General features: G+C 43.2%; 1 protein-coding gene across 1 annotated transcript; it reads right to left on the bottom strand.

The window, feature by feature from the left end:
- Positions 1-1022: 1022 nt before the first annotated feature.
- RPL7L1 (ribosomal protein L7 like 1) lies at positions 1023-19250 on the bottom strand. The gene is made up of 7 exons (XM_073597279.1): positions 19113-19250; positions 13420-13525; positions 11560-11723; positions 9938-10075; positions 6418-6527; positions 5647-5862; positions 1023-1303 (listed from the first exon to the last, which is right to left on the bottom strand). The coding sequence occupies exons 1-6, from the start codon at positions 19124-19126 to the stop codon at positions 5654-5656; spliced, it is 741 nt and encodes a 246-aa protein (XP_073453380.1). The 5' UTR covers positions 19127-19250; the 3' UTR covers positions 1023-1303; positions 5647-5653.
- Between the last annotated feature and the right edge of the window lie 228 nt (positions 19251-19478).

Raw genomic sequence — 19478 nt, 5'->3', positions numbered from 1 at the left:
TAGTATATATTGTATTCAGACCCAGGGTTAGAACTGCTGCAGCTGTGGTCCTTAAACTCTGCTAGGAATCCCCAACCAATATTGGCCTGATGTGAATAGGGAAGTCTTGTGGTAATTGGAACACAGAAGGGATGTCATTGAGAGCAGGTTCAATATGGAGAAATCACTGGTATAAAACTGTGAAAACATGCACTTGTTTGAATAAAGGCTTCTGGGATTTCATGTATCCTGTATGATTCTCCCATTGTTTCAATGCTTCTCAGCTAACTGGAGAGACTTCCAGGATATGCCTGGTATGAATCTACTAGCAGCTTGTTGATAAAGTAGAAATTCCACCAAATAAAGAGAGCAGCAGAGCTGAAGAAAACACATCCACTCTCCTGAGACTAGCAGAAACTGAGGCCTGACGATTGTGGGTGAGGTTAAGCTGTGCTGGCCAATAGAGTAAAATGGAGTACTAAAGTCACAGAGTACACTTCCATTGCTCTAAGAGCAATACAAATGCTAGTTTTTTTTTGACAACCCAATATAAGCTTACTTGAAAATCCTCCTTTTATGTTGCGATTACTGCCTGTCTGCTGGCCATCTCTTTCATCAACTTCCTAGATCCCCAGCATGCTTTGCAGCTTCTTCTCTACTCATTCCTTTGGCTTACTTGCAGTTTCTAATAAATGCATATCCCATGGTACCTTGCTGCTTGCAAACATGTAAGGTGCGTTTCCTGAAATGACTGTGCCTCTTGAATGTCCTCTATTCAGCACCTTTGCGGTTCACACAGCTGGCTCTGTGAAATGTGTGACACATCAGTGCATAGTGAATGTGTGCCACGGTATTCAAAGAACTAAATGTGTGGGATTCTTCAAAAAGTACGTTTTCAAAGGTCAAGTTTTCGTAACATCATAAGGAGTAGGAGTAGGCTAAAAATAATTGAAATTCAATGTGAAAATGAATATATGATTTTAAATGTTGACCATACATATACTGTAACATAGCACTTAGAGGTTACCAGCCATAAGGCAATGTTATTTAACATTAACCATAAATTTTATTTTATGTAAAAAGTATTTACAGAGAAATAATGGAAATAGTTTCCAGTGTCCATTTCTGATCCATGTCTCCGTGATCCTTAGTTGAATGGTATAGTCCAGTTTTGACAGGTGTCGCTCCGTGCCAAAAGTTGGCCAACTAGTGTCAGTCAAGCTGTATTTCGTTTTGAAATCACGTTATTAAAAGGCAACAATTGTCCATATGTTGTGCTGTTCTTCTGAAAAGCCGCCAGTAATCCACCAGTCAGAACACAAGCCTGCAAAAAATAACAACAATGTAATAATGCATAAACTGACCAATTACACAAACTACAAGAAAGGCTCTTAATGCTGCCCACTACAAACAGAATCCATCTGTGAGGTATCACTCATACATGCAGCCATGGTGTAGTAAAACCAGACGTTTGAGCCGCATTTTTACTGCCCATCTGAACACAATCAGGGCTGTACACATGCCAAGGGCACGATGATGTGCTTCCCAGTAGAGCTGCACGATTAATTGTTAAGAATCGTTATCGCAATTTTTTAGATTTAGATTAGATTAGATTTTACGCGGCGAGAATAGTGATCTTTTTATTCTAAGCAAAATAAATTGTGATTCTCATTTTGGCCAGAATCATGCAGCTATACTTCTCAGCATAAGTTAATACAGCATGTCCCATTCAGCAGGTGTTACTGCAGCCGAACGCAACCCATGCAAGTCTATGGGGCCACTCCACAACTGAAAGCAATGCACGCAATTGCGGCACAGTGGTGCAAATTAACAGGGTTAAATCAGGCATATCAACTCCTCACTGCCTGTCAAACAATGCACATGTGAACAAACCCTTAGTATTTCACTGTAGATTATAAAATTTCAGATTCACTTGGTTTATATAAGAGCAACAATGATGCACCTCTTTCCTAGTTTATACATGAACTTCAGTCAATAAACAAAGAAGCATATACTAGACATGCTATACTCATGCCACTTTTCATTGGAACAATTCCATGTACAATATGAGACAAAGCACTCTTTATGAGACATTTTTGCAACTTTCAGGAAATTGCACAGGTGTAAAACAGCACATTATGGAGACTGAACACCTGAAACTATTGTATTAGTTGTTGATCCTGCCAGTACAATTTTCATCCTTTAATAGAGCAACAGTACTAAAACCAAACAGGACGACGCAAACACCCTCCTTGTGTTCTTTTTGTAGCTTTTATTGGATACTCGATCTGTGGTGGGCTGCATCGGCTGGGCACTCTTGACAAATGGCATTCTTGTCACCTATGGTATGCTGTAAACTTTTCCTGTGGCGGAGCTATGAGTGCTTAAAGTGATCGTGTGTTTTATACTTAGAGCAACAGTACTGTTCATTCTGATGTGAAATGGCACATCAGTGTTGTCAACCTGTGGACAAGGTAGGCTTGGCCTGCATTTACACCTGATCAGAGTGTGTTGCTAGTGATTTGGAAGGCTTTTTTTTCCCCCAGTAGTCTTACAAGTGTATAGAGCTTTTTTGTGTTTTGTTTCCTTTGCAGAGCAGTTTTAGAGGACAGGAATTTTCAAGGCACTAAAGTGCAAACAAAAGCATGCATCACCCTTTATAATTTCTGGGGGCAAAAATGTTCATGTACTTTGAGCATTAGGTGTAGAGCATACAATTCTGAACAGATAAAATAAAAAAAAAGATAGGATTCTGCAGGTTGAGCATAGCCAGGCCTAAAAAACAAGCAGAAAAAAAAACAAAGTGTGACTGGGAGCTTAGATGGACGTATAATGCCGCGTACACACGAGCGGACTTTACGGCAGACTTTGCGGACGGGATTTCGTCAGACAATTCGATCGTGTGTGGGCTCCAGTGGACTTTGTTTTTCTCAAAAGTTGAACAGACTTAGATTTGAAACATGTTTTAAATTAATCCGTTGAAATCGAGTCCGGTTGAAAAGTCCGCCGTCTGTATGCTAGTTCGACGGACAAAAAGCCACGCTAGGGCAGCTATTGGCTACTGTCTATGAACTTACTTATTTTAGTCCGGTCGTACGTCATCTTGTACGAATTCAACGGACTTGGTGGATTGTGTGTAGGCAAGTCCGTTCATTCAGAAAGTCTGTCGTAAAGTATGTCGAAAAGTCCGCTGGGCAAAGTCTGCCGTAAAGTCCGCTCGTGTGTACGCGGCATAAGGGTTGATTTACTAAAACTGTAGAGTGTAAAATCTGGTGCAGCTCTGCCTGGTAGACAATCAGCTTCTAACTTCAGCTTGTTCAATTAACCACTTCCCACCCGCTGGCCATCACATGACGTCCTTGACTTTGAGCGGGGATATCTTAATGATGCCTGCAGCTAGAGGCATCATTCAGATATTGTTTTTTTTCCGCCGGAGATTCCCTACACCATAAGAACAATCATAGCGGCTGTTCAGCCACTTGATCGTTCTTACGGGCGGAGAAAGGGATGTCCCCCCTCCCTCCGGTGCTTCTACCGACTCACTGCTACCATCGGCGAGTCGGAGACAGGATCCACTGGCCCCAGATGTTTACCATAGAGATTTCCGGAAGACCAGATGGTTGCTGGAGTCTCAATGATCGTTCGGAGGCTGGGCGCGATGTTATAACAAGAAAAGAAGGAGGGCGCACCGATCTAGTGCATTACTACTGGTAAAGCTTTATTAAAGCATTAAAACAGCAAGATGTATACTCACAAACGAGCATTCGTAAAAGGCTTTGACAAGGGAACAGATGCGCTGTTCTGAAGATCGACACACCAGGACCTAAATGTCGAGAGGGTCAAACCGATAAGAATGGCTGAAGTGTTTCGGGGGAGCACCCCTTTCCTCAGAGCCTAAGCGGGCAATGGCTGATTTTGTTTTAATGCTTTAATAAAGCTTTACCAGTGGTAATGCACTAGGTCGGTGCGCCCTCCTTCTTTTCTTGTTTCCCTTTAGTTTTTGAATACCCATTGTTCTGAGGAGGGCTGCAAGACTAATTACTTCATAAAGTTGGTCGCACCACATACGTAGTCACTGGACACCTGAGCGCAGGAGAGATTTCTACTGTTTTCGTGATGTTATAAGGTCATGCCCGGCCTCTGCATTCAAACAAATGGCGCAGCCTCAGCTGGGAAATCGAGGGGGGGGGGGTTTCAGGCTTCCCAGCCTAGAGGCGAGATGTGGGGTCTGAACATTTTGAGGGAAAAACATTTTTTTCTTTTTTTTTTTAGTATTGAAGTGGTTAATCTGTTATAGCAATATTTTATATTTTTTTTACTCTTAGAAAAGTTAAAGTAATATGAACACAAAGTGAATGTTGTAACATCCATGGCAGTGTTATTTGGTTTCTCCCAACTCGACTACTTTTGTTTGACAGTTTGGTCCATTAGAGGAGGTGGGAAAATAACAAATCTAATATCAGGAACAACAGGTAATAAAATACATTACAGGGTAGGCTCAGAAAAACAAAAAACGGCTGTGTTAATGCTATTGACAGAATGCATCAGAAATGTCTTTTTTGATCAGCAACTCCTCAGGCTCATTTATTTGAAATTTGTGCAATTTCACTCAAAGGAAACATTTTAAAGAGATTTTTTTTTCATACAAAAATATGAATATGCAATATTTCATGCCACAAAAATATGAATATGCAATATTTCATACTCACCTAATATACCTTTTTTGCCTTACAATAATGAAATCTATGCAAAAACGACTTTTTGCTGCCGTCAAGCCCCATTACAAAAGGCTTCTATTTTTCCCAATTTTTAAAAAAAATTCACAATTTGGTGCTTATTTCAAAGCAAAGAAAAATGAGTGGAGTGGAGGTTGGAGTTAGAGAGAGATCTGCTGTTCCTTAAGATGAGGAACAGCGATCTGTCTCCTCCTCCAGTCAGCTCAGCCCCCATACAGTTAGAAACACCTCCCAGGGAACACACTTAAACCCCTGACCGCCCCCCCTCTAGGGTTAACCCCTTCAATGGCAGTGACATTTATACAGTAATCAGTGGCCATTTTTAGCTATGATCACTGCATAAATGTCAATGGTCCCAAATAGGTATCAAAAGCGTCCGATCTGTTCACCGCAATGTCGCAGTCCCGCTAAAAAGCCATAAATCTATCCCCTATTTTGTAGACGCTATAAGTTTTGCTAAAGTGCATGCAGTGCAATCAATAGTCTATGAACATCATAGAGAATCAATTGCAAAATATTGCATAAAAAATAAATATGCAAAAAATAACATAAAACATGTACTAATTAAAGTGCAATAAGTACCATCAATTGTGCAACACCTAAAATTCAGTGAGAAATGAATTTCAAGCATAAATACCAGTGCAATATATAAAAGGGACTGATATGTATACACACTACTGTGCTTTGACATAGTCACTTTAATGGAGTGCTAAATTTAAAGTGGGTCTACGACAACATAGAAAAAAGTCAGTCAATTCAGCACATATCTCAATTACTAAGTATTGGTTTGTCTACTTCTTTCTAGCCATTAATTATTGAAAGTTGCTCTATCCTCCATAATTTCGCTCAAAGGAAGTCCTTAAACAGAAGCAGAGGTCTCAAAGTCAACTGTGAAATGATTTGTCTCAGTCCATGTGGTTATGCTTCTTACCTTTGTTTTAATTAAGCTTCCGAATCAGATCATTAATGGCATCTCCTCTATGTCCAGGATCCCCCACCTCAGACAGATAGCCCTTCCTATTAATACCTGCATGCCTAGCAATTGACAGGACGAAGGGGCATAAGAACTTATTGACTTCCATAAAGTGTTCTCCTGTAGAGTACAGTTCATGAATCAGATCTTCCAAACAGATGATCTCAAACTTTCCTGAAAAGAGACAAACAAACATGAGAGGGAAAGAAGAACACGAAGACGGGTCTTGCATATTAAAAATGGCTTCTTTTGTGCTTTTTAATTCACTCTTTGCAGTGACAGGAAACAGAGTGGAATCAGATCTGCTGCTGTAGAGCAAAACTTCCTGTTATCTAGACCAGTCACTGCTGCTTCCACTAACGTAGCTTTCTGCAGGCAACCTGTAATGGGTGGATGTGCCGGGTCCCTCCCGCAGCACAGTGACCATGCCACTGCTGTGTTTGTCACACAATAACTGGGTTTGCAAAGGCATTTGGTGCACATGCGGTGGCTGTCAAATATATTTAAATGAAAGCATTTGCGCATGGTGTTCAGCTTTAAAAGCAAAACGATATTACTTGGTATTAGATAAGTGTACCTAAAACTGCGTGCAAATACATGTAAATGACTAAAAGCCCCCATGCTAAACAGAATATTACATTTCATGTATTGAACAGGATGATGTAGACTTGGCAGCAGCAAAAAAAAACAAAAAAAAAAAACTAAACACAGTTTGATAATGTTTATTACCTAGCGCCTCTTCAATCATAGTATTGTCTGTAAGGGCAACTTTTTTGCCATTTACTCTACCCTGTCCACGTTTCAAGATGAGCTCACGCACAGACTTTAGGTTCGGGAACCTGAAAAAAAAAAGAAGAAAATGTTTCAATCCAGGGAAACTATCAACAAACTTCTTCAGACAGAAACACTTAGGCTGTCCATGCATCTATAGATTTCTTTCAGTCAGCCAGGAGGGCTGAACAAAAGACATCTAACAGATTCAGATGCCACCATCCATACTAAACTTCAGGCCTCATGTACAATGCTGCTGGTAAACAGACGTTTAGGAGCAGTTGGGCGTTTTTTTCAGCTGCACCTGAACTCTCCTCTATGTTATCTTATCACTACATGTACACAGGGTCTTTCAGAGGCAGCTGAGTTTTGGAAAGTAAAAAAAAAAAAAAAAAAAAAAAAATAAAAGGTTCAGGATGGATGTTCAGAGGCATTTGAAATGCCTTTAACCACTTAAGGACCAGCCTCGTTTTGGATTTTAGGTGTTTACATGTTTAAAACAGTTTTTCTTTGCTAAAAAATAACTTAGAACCCCCAAACATTATATATTGTTTTTTTCTAACACCCTAGAGAATAAAATGGCGGTCATTGCAATACTTTTTTTAGCACCGTATTTGCGCAGCGGTCTTCTAAGCGCACTTTTTTTTGGAAAAAATTCACTTTTTTTAATAAAAAAAAATAAGACAAGAGTAAAGTTAGCCCAATTTGTTTTTATATTGTGAAATATGATGTTACTCTGAGTAAATTGATACCCAACATGTCACGCTTCAAAATTGCACCCGCTTGTGGAATGGCGTCAAACTTTTACCCTTATAAATCTCCATAGGCGATGTTTACAAAATTCTACAGGTTGCATGTTTTGCGTTACAGAGGAGGTCCAGGGCTAGAATTATTGCTCTCGCTCTACCGGTCGCGGCGATACCTCACATGTGTGGTTTGACCACCGTTTTCATATGCGGGCGCTACTCACATATGCGTTTGCTTCTGCGCGCGAGCTCGTTGGGACAGGGCACTTTAAAAAAAAATTTTTTTTTCTATTTTATTATATTTTAATTATTTTTTTCACAGTTTTTAAAAAAAATAAAAAATTGGATCACTTTTATTTCTATTACAAGGAATGTAAACATCCCTTGTAATAGAAAAAAGTATGACAGGTCCTCTTAAATGAGATCTGGGATCAAAAAGTCCTCAGATCTCATATTAACACTAAAATGACAAAAAAAAAAAAAATAAAAAATATGCCTTTAAGACATATGGGCAGAGCTGACGTAATGACGTCGCTTCCGCCGTCCTATGGTATGGAGACGGGTGGGCGCCATCTTAGCCTCACTCGTCTCCATACTGAAGAACTGACAGGTCCCGATCGCCTCCGCCGCTACCGATGGCTCCGGTAAGTGGCGGAGGCTGCAGAGACCACCATTGTCGGAAACACGACCGTCTCCTGTAAAGATGGATACCTCGGTTGTGGCAGCAGCTGCTGCCGTTACCGAGATATCCCTCTTCAAATTGCCGACGTATATGTACAGGAGCCGGTCGGTAAGTGGTTAACAGCTTGTAAACGCAGTAACTCACATTTAGCCGCGTTTCGTTTACATGCGTTTTTCATTTTTTGACTATTTGCAAAAAAAAACAAAAACATTTTTTAAACGCTCCTAAACGCAAATGCGTCTAAACGCGGTATGTAAACGTGGCAGAACTGAAGTTTTTAAACGTCATTTACTATCCATCAAGTTAAATCATTCATGGGAGGTTTTAAAACATATACATGAAGCAGCAGATGCTATAAGAGGATATCATATTGGTCTATACATTTGTGTGAATTTACATACTTATATGAAAATGAAAGTAATAAACTATAAAAGGATATTTTATGATAACTAAATGGAATGTACATGTGCTTATATGTCATTTGCAAAAAAAGATGAAATTGTTCTTTTACATGAAGCCATTTGCTTTTCTATCGTAAAAATTTGCTTTAGAGGGGTTTTTTTTAAAGTTATGTTTGTAATAACAAGAAGAGTTAAAAAAATTATAATATAGATAGATATAGAGAGAGCGAGAGAGAGAACATAAACACTATTAAGGATTTAATTATCAAGTTATTTTGCCCCTTAGCCAAAATGTAAAAATCGAGATGCCAAAAAACTTGCAGGAACCACAAAGTGCCCATATCTAAACCACCTCACCTGTCTTAGGCTAGGTCAGGTTCACCATAAAATCTCACTTACTTGCATTTCCTAGGCTCCAACACCCTTTTTATTCACCCCTAATAAGCCACCTACTTATCTGTCCTTGCTTTGTTACAATGCTCAGCGCCACACAACCTTTTCTGAAAAATCTTTACTGCTGTTTCGCTCGTGCACACACACTATTATCTCTATTTATTCCAATGGAAGGTTTGTCAGACTACAAATCATGACAAAACAGGGACAGGCCAGGAAAGTATGTGACTTGTCAGTGGTGATGGAGGGCATCAGAGCCCCTGAACATTTTAACACTGAGCAAAAAAATAAAATAAAAAAAAATAAAAAACCCCATAAAAGTAGGTACTGTCCATAGAATATTATTATCACATTTTCTAACCTAGCTAAAACCTAATTGGCTACTAAGGGCAGAGGAGCTAAGTATACAAATAACCGTACATATGTAACTCAAGTGTTACTAAACACAGAACCTGCATTCACTATATCTGGTCTCCCACAGTACACAGAACATGCAAATGCATTTATTTTAGTAAATATAAACTGCTAAATACCTTTTCTCATCAGCAGTATATAGCAGTCTTGTGACTTATCAGTGCCTGGTCAAGGGCTCATGCACACAGGGGGGGTCTGATGTTTTTATAACTGCCTCTAAACGCCCCCCTGTGTGTCCATGCACACAAAAACTTTCAGAGGCATTCGGAGGCATAAAACAAAAAGCGACAGCCTGTGCATCCAGGAGCAGAGGCTGTTGAGCTGTAAAAATGAAAAACGTCAAACGCTGCTAAACGCTGTAACAAGCGTCTAGCCACTTTTTGCGCTTTTACATTATAGGGAGTGCTTTTACTGAAAAAAAATAATGCTATTCAAAAACACAGCTAACAGCGCGTTTTTAACACTGCTTTTTCCTGACAGCAGTGCCGGCGTTTTTTAAAGGTCTTGTGTGCATGAGGCCTAAAGCTTGTAGTAGGAGTTTTCATGCTGCACTTGGTGTCCTCCGTCTGGACAGTGCTAATTGGCCCTGTGCTGAGTACATGCACTCTCCCAAGATAAAAACTCTCTAGCAATACACACCAAACTGAGCATGTGCTCTATTTACTCTGTTTTATCCAGACATGTTTTGGGGACAACGCACGGAGGGGAGGATCTAATGCACCGGATTAACCCCTTAGGTTCCATAGTGAGTATAACAAGCATGCTTTACTGCATAAACAGACTGATTTTACTGTTGTGGGTTTAGTAACACTTTAACTATAAACCAGGTAGGTAATACTTACCCCCATGCAACATATGGCTCAATGAACTGTAGCATCTTCAAAGTTTCTGCAGTTATCTTTACAAACGACCCTGAAAAAATTTTGCCCAAGCGGAAAGTCTTCAAGATTTGCATCACTTGCTGGCTAACTCCTTCAATGCTGAAAGCCGAGAAAAAAACAAAACATTAAATCGGGCTAGAATGATAAAAAAACAATGTGCAAACAGAATATATTAAAAATGCCTCAAGAGGAGACAATAATAAGGGATTTTGATCTCCTGTTGTCCTCATCAACAGCTCTGGCCTCCACTGATGATAGGGATCCAAATCTGGATATTTCCTGATTTTGTGATCACTGTGTCAGCTATCACTTACTGATCACATAAAGGCTTTATTGAAAAAAGGGAGGCAAGGTTTGTCTGTTGTACAGGACATCGGGGATGGGGTCCCAGATGGGAGATATGTGTCACCTCCATTTGGGATGTGGTCCCTTTATGGGGGATGGCAAAAGAAGCGGTTGGATTCTCACCCATGCAGAGTAAAGGGGCTTTGGGGCAATCTAAAAATGTTTTTGTAGTTTTCCCAGCATTGCCAAGACCTTACATGAAATCCACAATTCAGAGGCTCGGAGATCTTGGGTAGAAAAGAGCCTTCTATCCTGACTAAGAGTCCTTTGAACCTAAAAGGGTTAAAGGGGTTGTAAACCCTCGTGTTTTTTCACCTTAATGGATCCTATCCATTAAGGTGACAAAACACCTGGCAGTCACCGGCCCCCCAGCCCCCCGTTTTACTTACCTGAGCCCCTTCATCTCCTCGGCGGGGATGTGCTGTCCATCTCTCCATGTGGTCCCAGCTCTTGATTGGATAGATTGATAGCAGTGTCAATTGGCTCCCGCTGCTGTCAATCAAATCCAATGACGTGGGCGCCGGGGGTGGGGCCGAGTCCGGCATTCATGTCTGTGGGCGCAAATGCTGGACTCTGGAGCGCGCCCGCAAGATAACCCCCTCGGCAGAGCGCTTCTCCTAGGAGGTCATCTGATGCGGGGAGGAGCCGTCGGGGGACCCCAGAAGAGCAGGTTCAGGGCCACTCTGTGCAAAACGAGCTGCAGTGGAGGTAAGTATGGTATGTTTAAGTAACTTGCAGATGTCCTGGGATGTTGTGTGGAACAGGACACAGACAGGGCTGCTATCTGTAACTTTAAAGTACTAAGAGCTAGACCCTTTTCAGCCCCCTGCTGTAAGAATTCTAGAATAATTTGTGTGTCCTTTTTCCTGTTCAAATAAGGCAGACAGGAACAGAATCTCAATATGGGTTGTCATGCAGAACAAACTAGAGCAGATGGCTTAAACGGATAAGTTCACCTTTCTACAAAAAAAATAATAAATGCACATCTTTTTGCAGGTAAAAAAATGTGCATTTATTATTTTTGTAGGAGCCTGTAAAGCATTGCACCAGCGATCAGATCACTGAAGCCATGCAGGTCTCCTGCACACTGTCAGTGTATCTGCTTGCCCATACATCCCGTAGGGGTAAACTTGCTGACAGGAAGACTCAATGAACTACCACAGCGTTCCACAGCACATGGGGGAAAAAAAAAAAAAAAAAGCTTACAACAGATACAACTAAACAAAGCAGTGACGTACTCTGTAATTCGGACAACAAATGCAAGTTTGTGTTTCTCCAAGCTGGGAACTTTCTTCCGGTACACCTCCATCCTCCGCAACCTACAGTCATCTCTCATTTTTCTTCTAGAGTTCCGGACAAAGGTCTCTAGTCTTTTAAATTTTATTTGCTTTCCGGGCTGAAGCTGAGGGAAAAAATAATCCAATGAAACAAATATGGCATGAGGAATATGAAAAATCTGTTCTTCAAGCACAGGAAACCGAGCCCAGAAATGCATTCTGCCTTTATGTTGACACCAATGCATTCTACAATGCATCATGGAACCTTAACAAGCTAATAAGAGGTGTACCAAATAGTACAATATAGTACATGCACTGGGGACATCTTACAAATCAATATTTCTAAAAGCAAAAAGTTGCAGACTGTTGGTGGCCTATGTTTCACTAGTCTCTTGGGCCCCCCTTCCAGCAATGGGTCATAGGCACCTAGGCTATGCCGCACCATATGAAACTTTAACCCCTTGGCGCTGGCCATACGCAAATATGTGGCCTTTCGGGCACCTGGTCCTTTGCGCTGAGGGGACACATATTTGTTTCCCATACACCTGTGTCGAGAACGCGCACGCTGCGCACTCCCAGCACAGTTACTGTCGACTAACCAAAAGCTTTCGGACCACATGACCGCCAATCAAGGTGGTCATGGGAGGACCGCCTCCCAACATCATAAACCTCTTAAAAAGTCGGGTGGCGCCGGTGCTAAGAGGTTAAAGCAAGCTTGTCACTACCTCTAACAGCATAGCAGAGCCTTAATCCCAAATTTGTCTGTGGTCCTTTTTCCAGGTCACGGTATAGCTAAGAGTAGATCGTCACATTCAACTGGATCTGTTCTGCAATGCTGAACACATTTCATAGCTTAAAAGGATAAGTTGCAGGTAAAAAAAAAAAAAAAAATGTGCATTTATTAGTTTTTGTTTCTGGAGCCTCTAAAATATTGCACCAGCAACCAGCAGATCGCTGATGCCATGCAGGTCACCTGCAGACTGTCAGTGTATCTGTGTGCCCGTACAGCATTCATGCGACTGCTGACTGCTCAGTTCTTGGATTTGTTCTAAACACACCACTCTCTGTTCTGCCCCTCCAGCGTTCACTGGAGTGTCGGGCAACAGTGGCTGGCTTAGGAATTTCAGCCGACAGCAGGAAAATGCACACCTGTGACCCACATGAGAAGAATGGCCAAACAAGCTTTGGCCATACTTCTCTTTTGAAGGAAATGGGACATGTTTTGAGGAAAGTGAAATGCACATTTTGAACAAAAGACAACCGTTTTCCGGCAAGATAAAAAGAGGCATCCTTAAACAGGCATGGGGACCTTTGACATCTTCTCTATATAATGCCATTGGTATATCTCTATCCTGGCTATTAGACAATTCACACGTCAGCCATGTTATTAAAAGGATTAACTGCTAGGCAGTCCTGCCACCAAAGAATCAATTTTTTGTATATATTTGTGTTTCGCTGAGCAAAAGGCTGCAAAAATGTCATTTTCGGTTTGGCAAGCACAATCTGCATGATATTTTGACAGTCACAGACAGCTGTAAGAATGTAAGGAAGAATGCTATTATAAGACTATTACTATATGAATATCACAGTAAAATTATTATTTTAATAATATAATTTTAATAAGGGAATCCTCTGACAAACCTAAATCTATAGGGGACATAAGTAAAGCCTTCACCAACACGGCGGCATGTTAACAAACCAACATAGAAAAGGCTACAGGAAGATAGTGCTGCGTCAGATATATGAAGCTCTGCATGTTGGGCTTGGAAAGTATGAACAACAATGTAACACTGCGGTTGTTATAATCCAAAGGAGATTTACCTTCCTCTTCTCTTCTAAAGCTCTCTTGGCTTCTGCTGCTTTCAGTCCTTGATACTTCTTCCGTTTCTTCAAAAGATTTTCTGGCACTCGTGGAAGCTTCCTGGGCCTTAAATACAAATAAAGCATGTCAGTAATGCTAGATACACACAGAACCCTGTATTTTTTTTTAGTACATCTAGTACTAAAGTTTCAGTAAAAACTGGCACATGTATCTTACACAATTTCACATATCACACACTACTCGCAAGGCCATTGATGACCCATTGGCACCCATGCATAGTTAAATAGTAGGTAAGGTTGAATAAAGACAAAAGTCCATCCAGTTCAATATGTGTTGGTTTGTGTGCGTTTATGTAATCATTTCCCATATCCCTGTATATTGTGTTCATTATGTACGTTGAAAAGTCTTTTAAAACTATCAATACTTCCTGCTGACACCACCGATTGTGGAAGACAGTTCCACATCCTTACCGCCCTGACCGTGAAAAAACCTCTGAGCAGTTTAAGAGTAAACGTCTTGTCTTCCAGTCTCCTCGTGTGGCCCCGTGTCTTCCTACAATCCCTGGGACTGAAAAGTTTCATACTTACGCTGGGATCACCATTGAGATATTTGTATATCACTATCAGATCTCCTCTCAGGGAGAATAAATTTAGTGCTTGTAGTCATTCCTCGTAATTGAGGTCCTCCAGTCTCCATATTAATTATGTTGCTCTTCTCAGGACTCACTCCAGCTCTAGCACATCCTTTCTGAGGATTTGTGACCAGAACTAGACGAAATACTCCAGATGTGGCTGAACCAGAGTTCTATAAAGTGGAAGGATTATCGATTTATCTCTGGAGTAAATTCCCTGCTTAATGCATGCTAAAATTCTGCTGGTTTTGCATGATATTGCTCAGTTTGTCTTCTACTACATGGGTAGCGTAACGTATGAAAAACTCATATTCTACAACAGGCGGCACTTTGTGATGCACGATGTTGGAAAATATGTTGTATATTTGATTTTGACTGCATGTTTGTTAGCCCCTTCCTGCTACAGACTCCGGGACCTTTAACAGGATTTAAATGTCAGGAGGCAGACGCAGGCATTCCAGTCATGTGACTGCTGTGATTTGCAGTCACATGATCGGAAAGCTTCCGATTGCAAGTATGCACTGGGAGCTTTCCGGTACCCGCTCATTATTGTGCTGGGAGCGTGCTCTCAACACAGTACAGTGTTTACCTAGGAACGCATACATGCGACCACTTGGCATTAAAACCCACCGGCTGAGAGGCTGCATATATGCATACGACCAGCAGTAAGCGGTTAATGCATCATCACGTAAAATATTGAATGGGGCAAAAACATACTACAGTTGTTTAGGAGCCTTTTAATTTCATCCAAGACCCTCATGACTAAGCCATTTTTTCCTATTTAGCACTGCACTAATTCAACTGGCAATTACGCAATGCTGTACCCAAACAAAATTTATATCATTTTTTTTTATCACACAAATAGTGCTTTATCTTTTGCGATATAAACAAGAATTTTTAAAAGAAAACCACCCCAATATATATGTTATAGCGCCTACAAACTATGGTATATATACTGGGATTTTTTTTCTTTATACTACTAATGGTGCCGACGTTATTACAGTTATCAGTGATAATACTGTACACTGTTCTAATGACACTGGCTGGGAAGGGGTTAACATCTAGGGTGATCAAGGGGTTAAATGTGTGCTTAACTATATCTAAAGTGTGTACTGCTTTTACTACTAAAGCAGCCATTTCGATACGAAAATTGGATGGAAAGATTTGTACGACGAGCTGTCTGTCGATTTTTGGATCGTTAGTACAGTGCTTGCAACAGCCGATTTCGCTGCTGGATGTGCAGACTATAACATTTTTGTCCGATGTGAGCTCAACGTCCGATTTTCATTTCATTATATGTTTTTGGAGTGAAAAAGACTACGCATGCTCAAAACTGAAAGAATATATACAAAGCTATTCAACACATTACAGCACTACTGACGTATTCTGTCGCACAAAAATTTTCGTATTGTGAGTAACCTCTTCACTTTCGATATGAGAATAGCATGCCACAAAAAACAGACATTCAGTCGTCCGAAAATTGAAGCGTGTGTATGAGGCTTTAATCTCTCAGTTTCTGCTTGCAGGGATGAAAAACTGACAAAGGGCTCCCTCCACACAGAGTTCTGTGTTGTTTATCAACACAAAGCTCTGGGCTGTAATTGTACGCAGCCGATTAGCAGGTTCTGGGCATGAATCATTGGTCGGGACTTGCGGCTCACCAATTCTTTGATGTGGTGTTTGCATTAGTTTTAAGGCATATCTTCCTTTATTTTTACCTGATCATCTGTCCAGTACATGTTATTTTTTTTAACCACTTCCTGCCGCTAGACCGTGTATATATACACTACCTTGGGTTGAAGTGGTTATACAAGGATCATGGTTGCAGCTACAGCCATGATCTTGATACCGTTCTTTTCTGCTGGTAATTCTCTTTGTTGCAAAAAAAAATTAAAAAGATCAGGTCGCATTCACTGTGAAGAGGGGAAAGAATGGGAGTTTCCACCCCTCTTCCATGTCATCAGAAACCAGGAGCGATGGAATCCTCAGTTTCAGTCTGATGTAAACACACCGTTCCTGGCTTGTACAGCATCTGATCAAACCGATCTTGGCTTGACCAAATGCTTTGGAGACCAGAAGGGAGATATGGGGGTAAATGAACACGCATGTAGGTCTACACAGGGATCGCACTGCACATGTGAGAGGGAGAGCAATAATTCTAGCACCAGACCTCTTGTGCAACTCTTATCTGGTAACCTGTAAAAGGCTTTTAAAGTGTTGCCTATGGATAATTTAATGTACTACTGTAGTTTGTGGTCATTTTTTCAAAACAAATTTAAAGCACAAGGATTGGTATCTATTTACTGTGTGAAAAATCATCTTTTATATTTTACCAAAAATTGGGTATTATATTGTGTCTCTGTTCAATAAAATTCATTAAAGTCTATTTTTTCCAAAAAATGTAATTTTTACATGTATGAGAGAAATGTCAGAATTGGCCTGGGGGGTTCAAGTGGTTAAAAGACCAAGCTATCCAGCAAAAGTGACAGACTGTCCATACACGGTTCTAATTTCGGCCAAACCGTTAATGGGCAAGCCGAATGTACCGAGCTGATCGATCAACTTTGGTACAACCAGCCTGCTGGATTCTCTCACGATTATCGCTTGTAGCTGCTATAGTCGCTAGCAATAATCACTGTCTTCTCCCGGGAGGGACGGCTTTCCCCCACCAGTAGCAGACTATTGCAGGAGGAATTCCCCTGTCAGCACTGTCTGTGTTGATGCCTCAATCCTGCAAATTTCTTTTCTCCAACCCGTGGCCGTGTATGGGCTGCCTTAGAGGGTTCAGACAAACCGTTTACCACTAAACAGGGGTAGTTACAGTGATCAGCTTTTATGTAAAACCTTTATCTCAACACCAGGGTGGATAAAAATCAATGATTTTTATGCCCCCTGTAAGCTGCAAAGCTTGGGGATGGGGAGGTTCACATGCTGCTGCTGCAGCTCCTCTGGCAAAAACCTTCACTCCTGTAATGCACAGTGGGTTTGTTTATTTTTTTTATATTCATGCTTACCTAGGTGGATGCTGAAGCTGTCCCCCGGTGCCTCTACACTAAGGATGAGCTCCGGCGTGTTCGCACAGCCCACATGCAGAGCCCGCCAGGAAGTCGGCGCTGCGCTGATCACAGGCAGTGAGACATTTCCCGATCTCTGCAGCCGCACATCGGAACAATATCTCACTGCCTGTGATTAGCGCACCGCTGACTTCCTGGCGGGCTCTGCATGTGGGCTGTGCGAACACGCCGGAGCTCATCCTTACTCTACACTGAGAGCCTGAGCCACCGAACACCGCCGATGACTCGGTTCTCTCAGCTCCCTGAGCGGAGAGATGCTGCCTGTCAGTCAGCTTCTCTCCTCTCTGCTCCTGTACACTCATTGGAGCGCTGAGCTGTGGAGGGGCGGGGAGCCTTGAGCTGTGGAGGGGCGGGGAGCCTTGAGCTGTGGAGGGGCGGGGAGCCTTGAGCTGTGGAGGGGCGGGGAGCGCTGAGCTGTGGAGGGGCGGGGAGCGCTGAGCTGTGGAGGGGCGGGGAGCGCTGAGCTGTGGAGGGGCGGGGAGCGCTGAGCTGTGGAGGGGCGGGGAGCCTTGAGCTGTGGAGGGGCGGGGAGCGTTGAGCTGTGGAGGGGCGGGGAGCCTTGAGCTGTGGAGGGGCGGGGAGCCTTGAGCTGTGGAGGGGCGGGGAGCCTTGAGCTGTGGAGGGGCGGGGAGCCTTGAGCTGTGGAGGGGCGGGGAGCCTTGAGCTGTGGAGGGGCGGGGAGCCTTGAGCTGTGGAGGGGCGGGGAGCGCCGAGCTGTGGAGGGGCGGGGAGCGCCGAGCTGTGGAGGGGCGGGGAGCGCCGAGCTGTGGAGGGGCGGGGAGCGCCGAGCTGTGGAGGGGCGGGGAGCGCCGAGCTGTGGAGGGGCGGGGAGCCTTGAGCTGTGGAGGGGCGGGGAGCCTTGAGCTGTGGAGGGGCGGGGAGCCTTGAGCTGTGGAGGGGCGGGGAGCCTTGAGCTGTGGAGGGGCGGGGAGCCTTGAGCTGTGGAGGGGCGGGGAGCCTTGAGCTGTGGAGGGGCGGGGAGCGCCGAGCTGTGGAGGGGCGGGGAGCGCTGAGCTGTGGAGGGGCGGGGAGCGCCGAGCTGTGGAGGGGCGGGGAGCGCCGAGCTGTGGAGGGGCGGGGAGCGCCGAGCTGTGGAGGGGCGGGGAGCGGCTTGCTGAGAGTGCCAACAGTCCAGACTTTGGAAGTCGGGATGGCGCGGTGCCTCGGCTGACTGCAGTGACGTTGGCGGACTTCAGATCGCTCTCCGCTGAAAACGGATCACAGGAGTGCAAAACAAATTGCACTCCTGAGACCCAGAGGAGAAGGCCAGCCTAAAAAGCTCAGGCTGGACTTGTCCTTTAAGGGAAGGGGGGTTTAAATGCCTTAAACTGCATGCAGTGTACACGGTTGCTGTGTGCTGGTTTGGCAGTTATGGGGTTAAACCAGGGGTGCTCAACCTGTGGCCCTCCAGCTGTTGCAGAACTACATGTCCCATGAGGCATTGCAAGGCTGTCAGGTAAAAAAGCATGACTCCCAAAGGCAGAGGCATGATGGGACTTGTAGTTCCGCGACAGCTGGAGGGCCACAGGTTGAGCACCCACGGATTAAACGTAGTGAGGAGGTGGCGCTTCACCTCCTCACTGCCTGTCAAATGCCTCTGAAAAGCAATTTACATGCAGAACACTTTTCAGAGGTGCAACAGTGTAAACATAGGCTCACCTATTGATCAGACCCATCTTGTGTCCACTGACATCACAACTAGACCTGCTGGCAGTGAATGGCAACAGATGACACTCTTATATGTTTATGTCATAGAGCCCCCTAACAGACCTCTGTGATCCCCTTTATGTGGATAATCATCCCCCCCCCAATATATATCTAAAGAAAACACCCCAAACGCATCGGGTCCAGTGAGAGCTAACATGGGGTGACTCCATCCACGTTCCCGGCCCCGCCCATCCCAAGCCCCCTCTCTACTCCTCCACATCACAACTGTCCCCCGTACAGCGGATGACACTGGATTACATCCCCCCCCCCACAAACTTACTCTGTCCCGTCCATGTTGTCGCTCCGTCTTCTGAAAACCGGAAGCCGCACACGCACTTCCGTACACAACACGTGTTCCGGTCCGCCATCTTGGGATTGGCAGAAACCGAGGCACGTGTACGTGACAAAGGCGCATGCGTAGATTACATGCTAGTAGACACATAGAAGAGTTGTAAAGGGAGCTCGTCAGTGATTGAAAGCTTATGTATATAAAGATTCGCCTAAGCAAAGAGAAAAAAAAATGTTTATTTTTTGCCTCTTAAAATATTACTGACTGGAAAAAGAAGCTGCAAGAAAGCAGATACAGGAATGCCCCTTTTATTCTTATTTCACTGACTGGGGGACGGGGCAGAACACGAGATGTGGA

Source organism: Aquarana catesbeiana, linkage group LG08, assembly GCF_042186555.1.
Source record: "Aquarana catesbeiana isolate 2022-GZ linkage group LG08, ASM4218655v1, whole genome shotgun sequence".
NCBI classification, from domain to species: domain Eukaryota; kingdom Metazoa; phylum Chordata; class Amphibia; order Anura; family Ranidae; genus Aquarana; species Aquarana catesbeiana.
The sequence above is the reverse complement of the archived record's forward strand: the minus strand, read 5'-3'. Positions and strand labels throughout refer to the sequence as shown.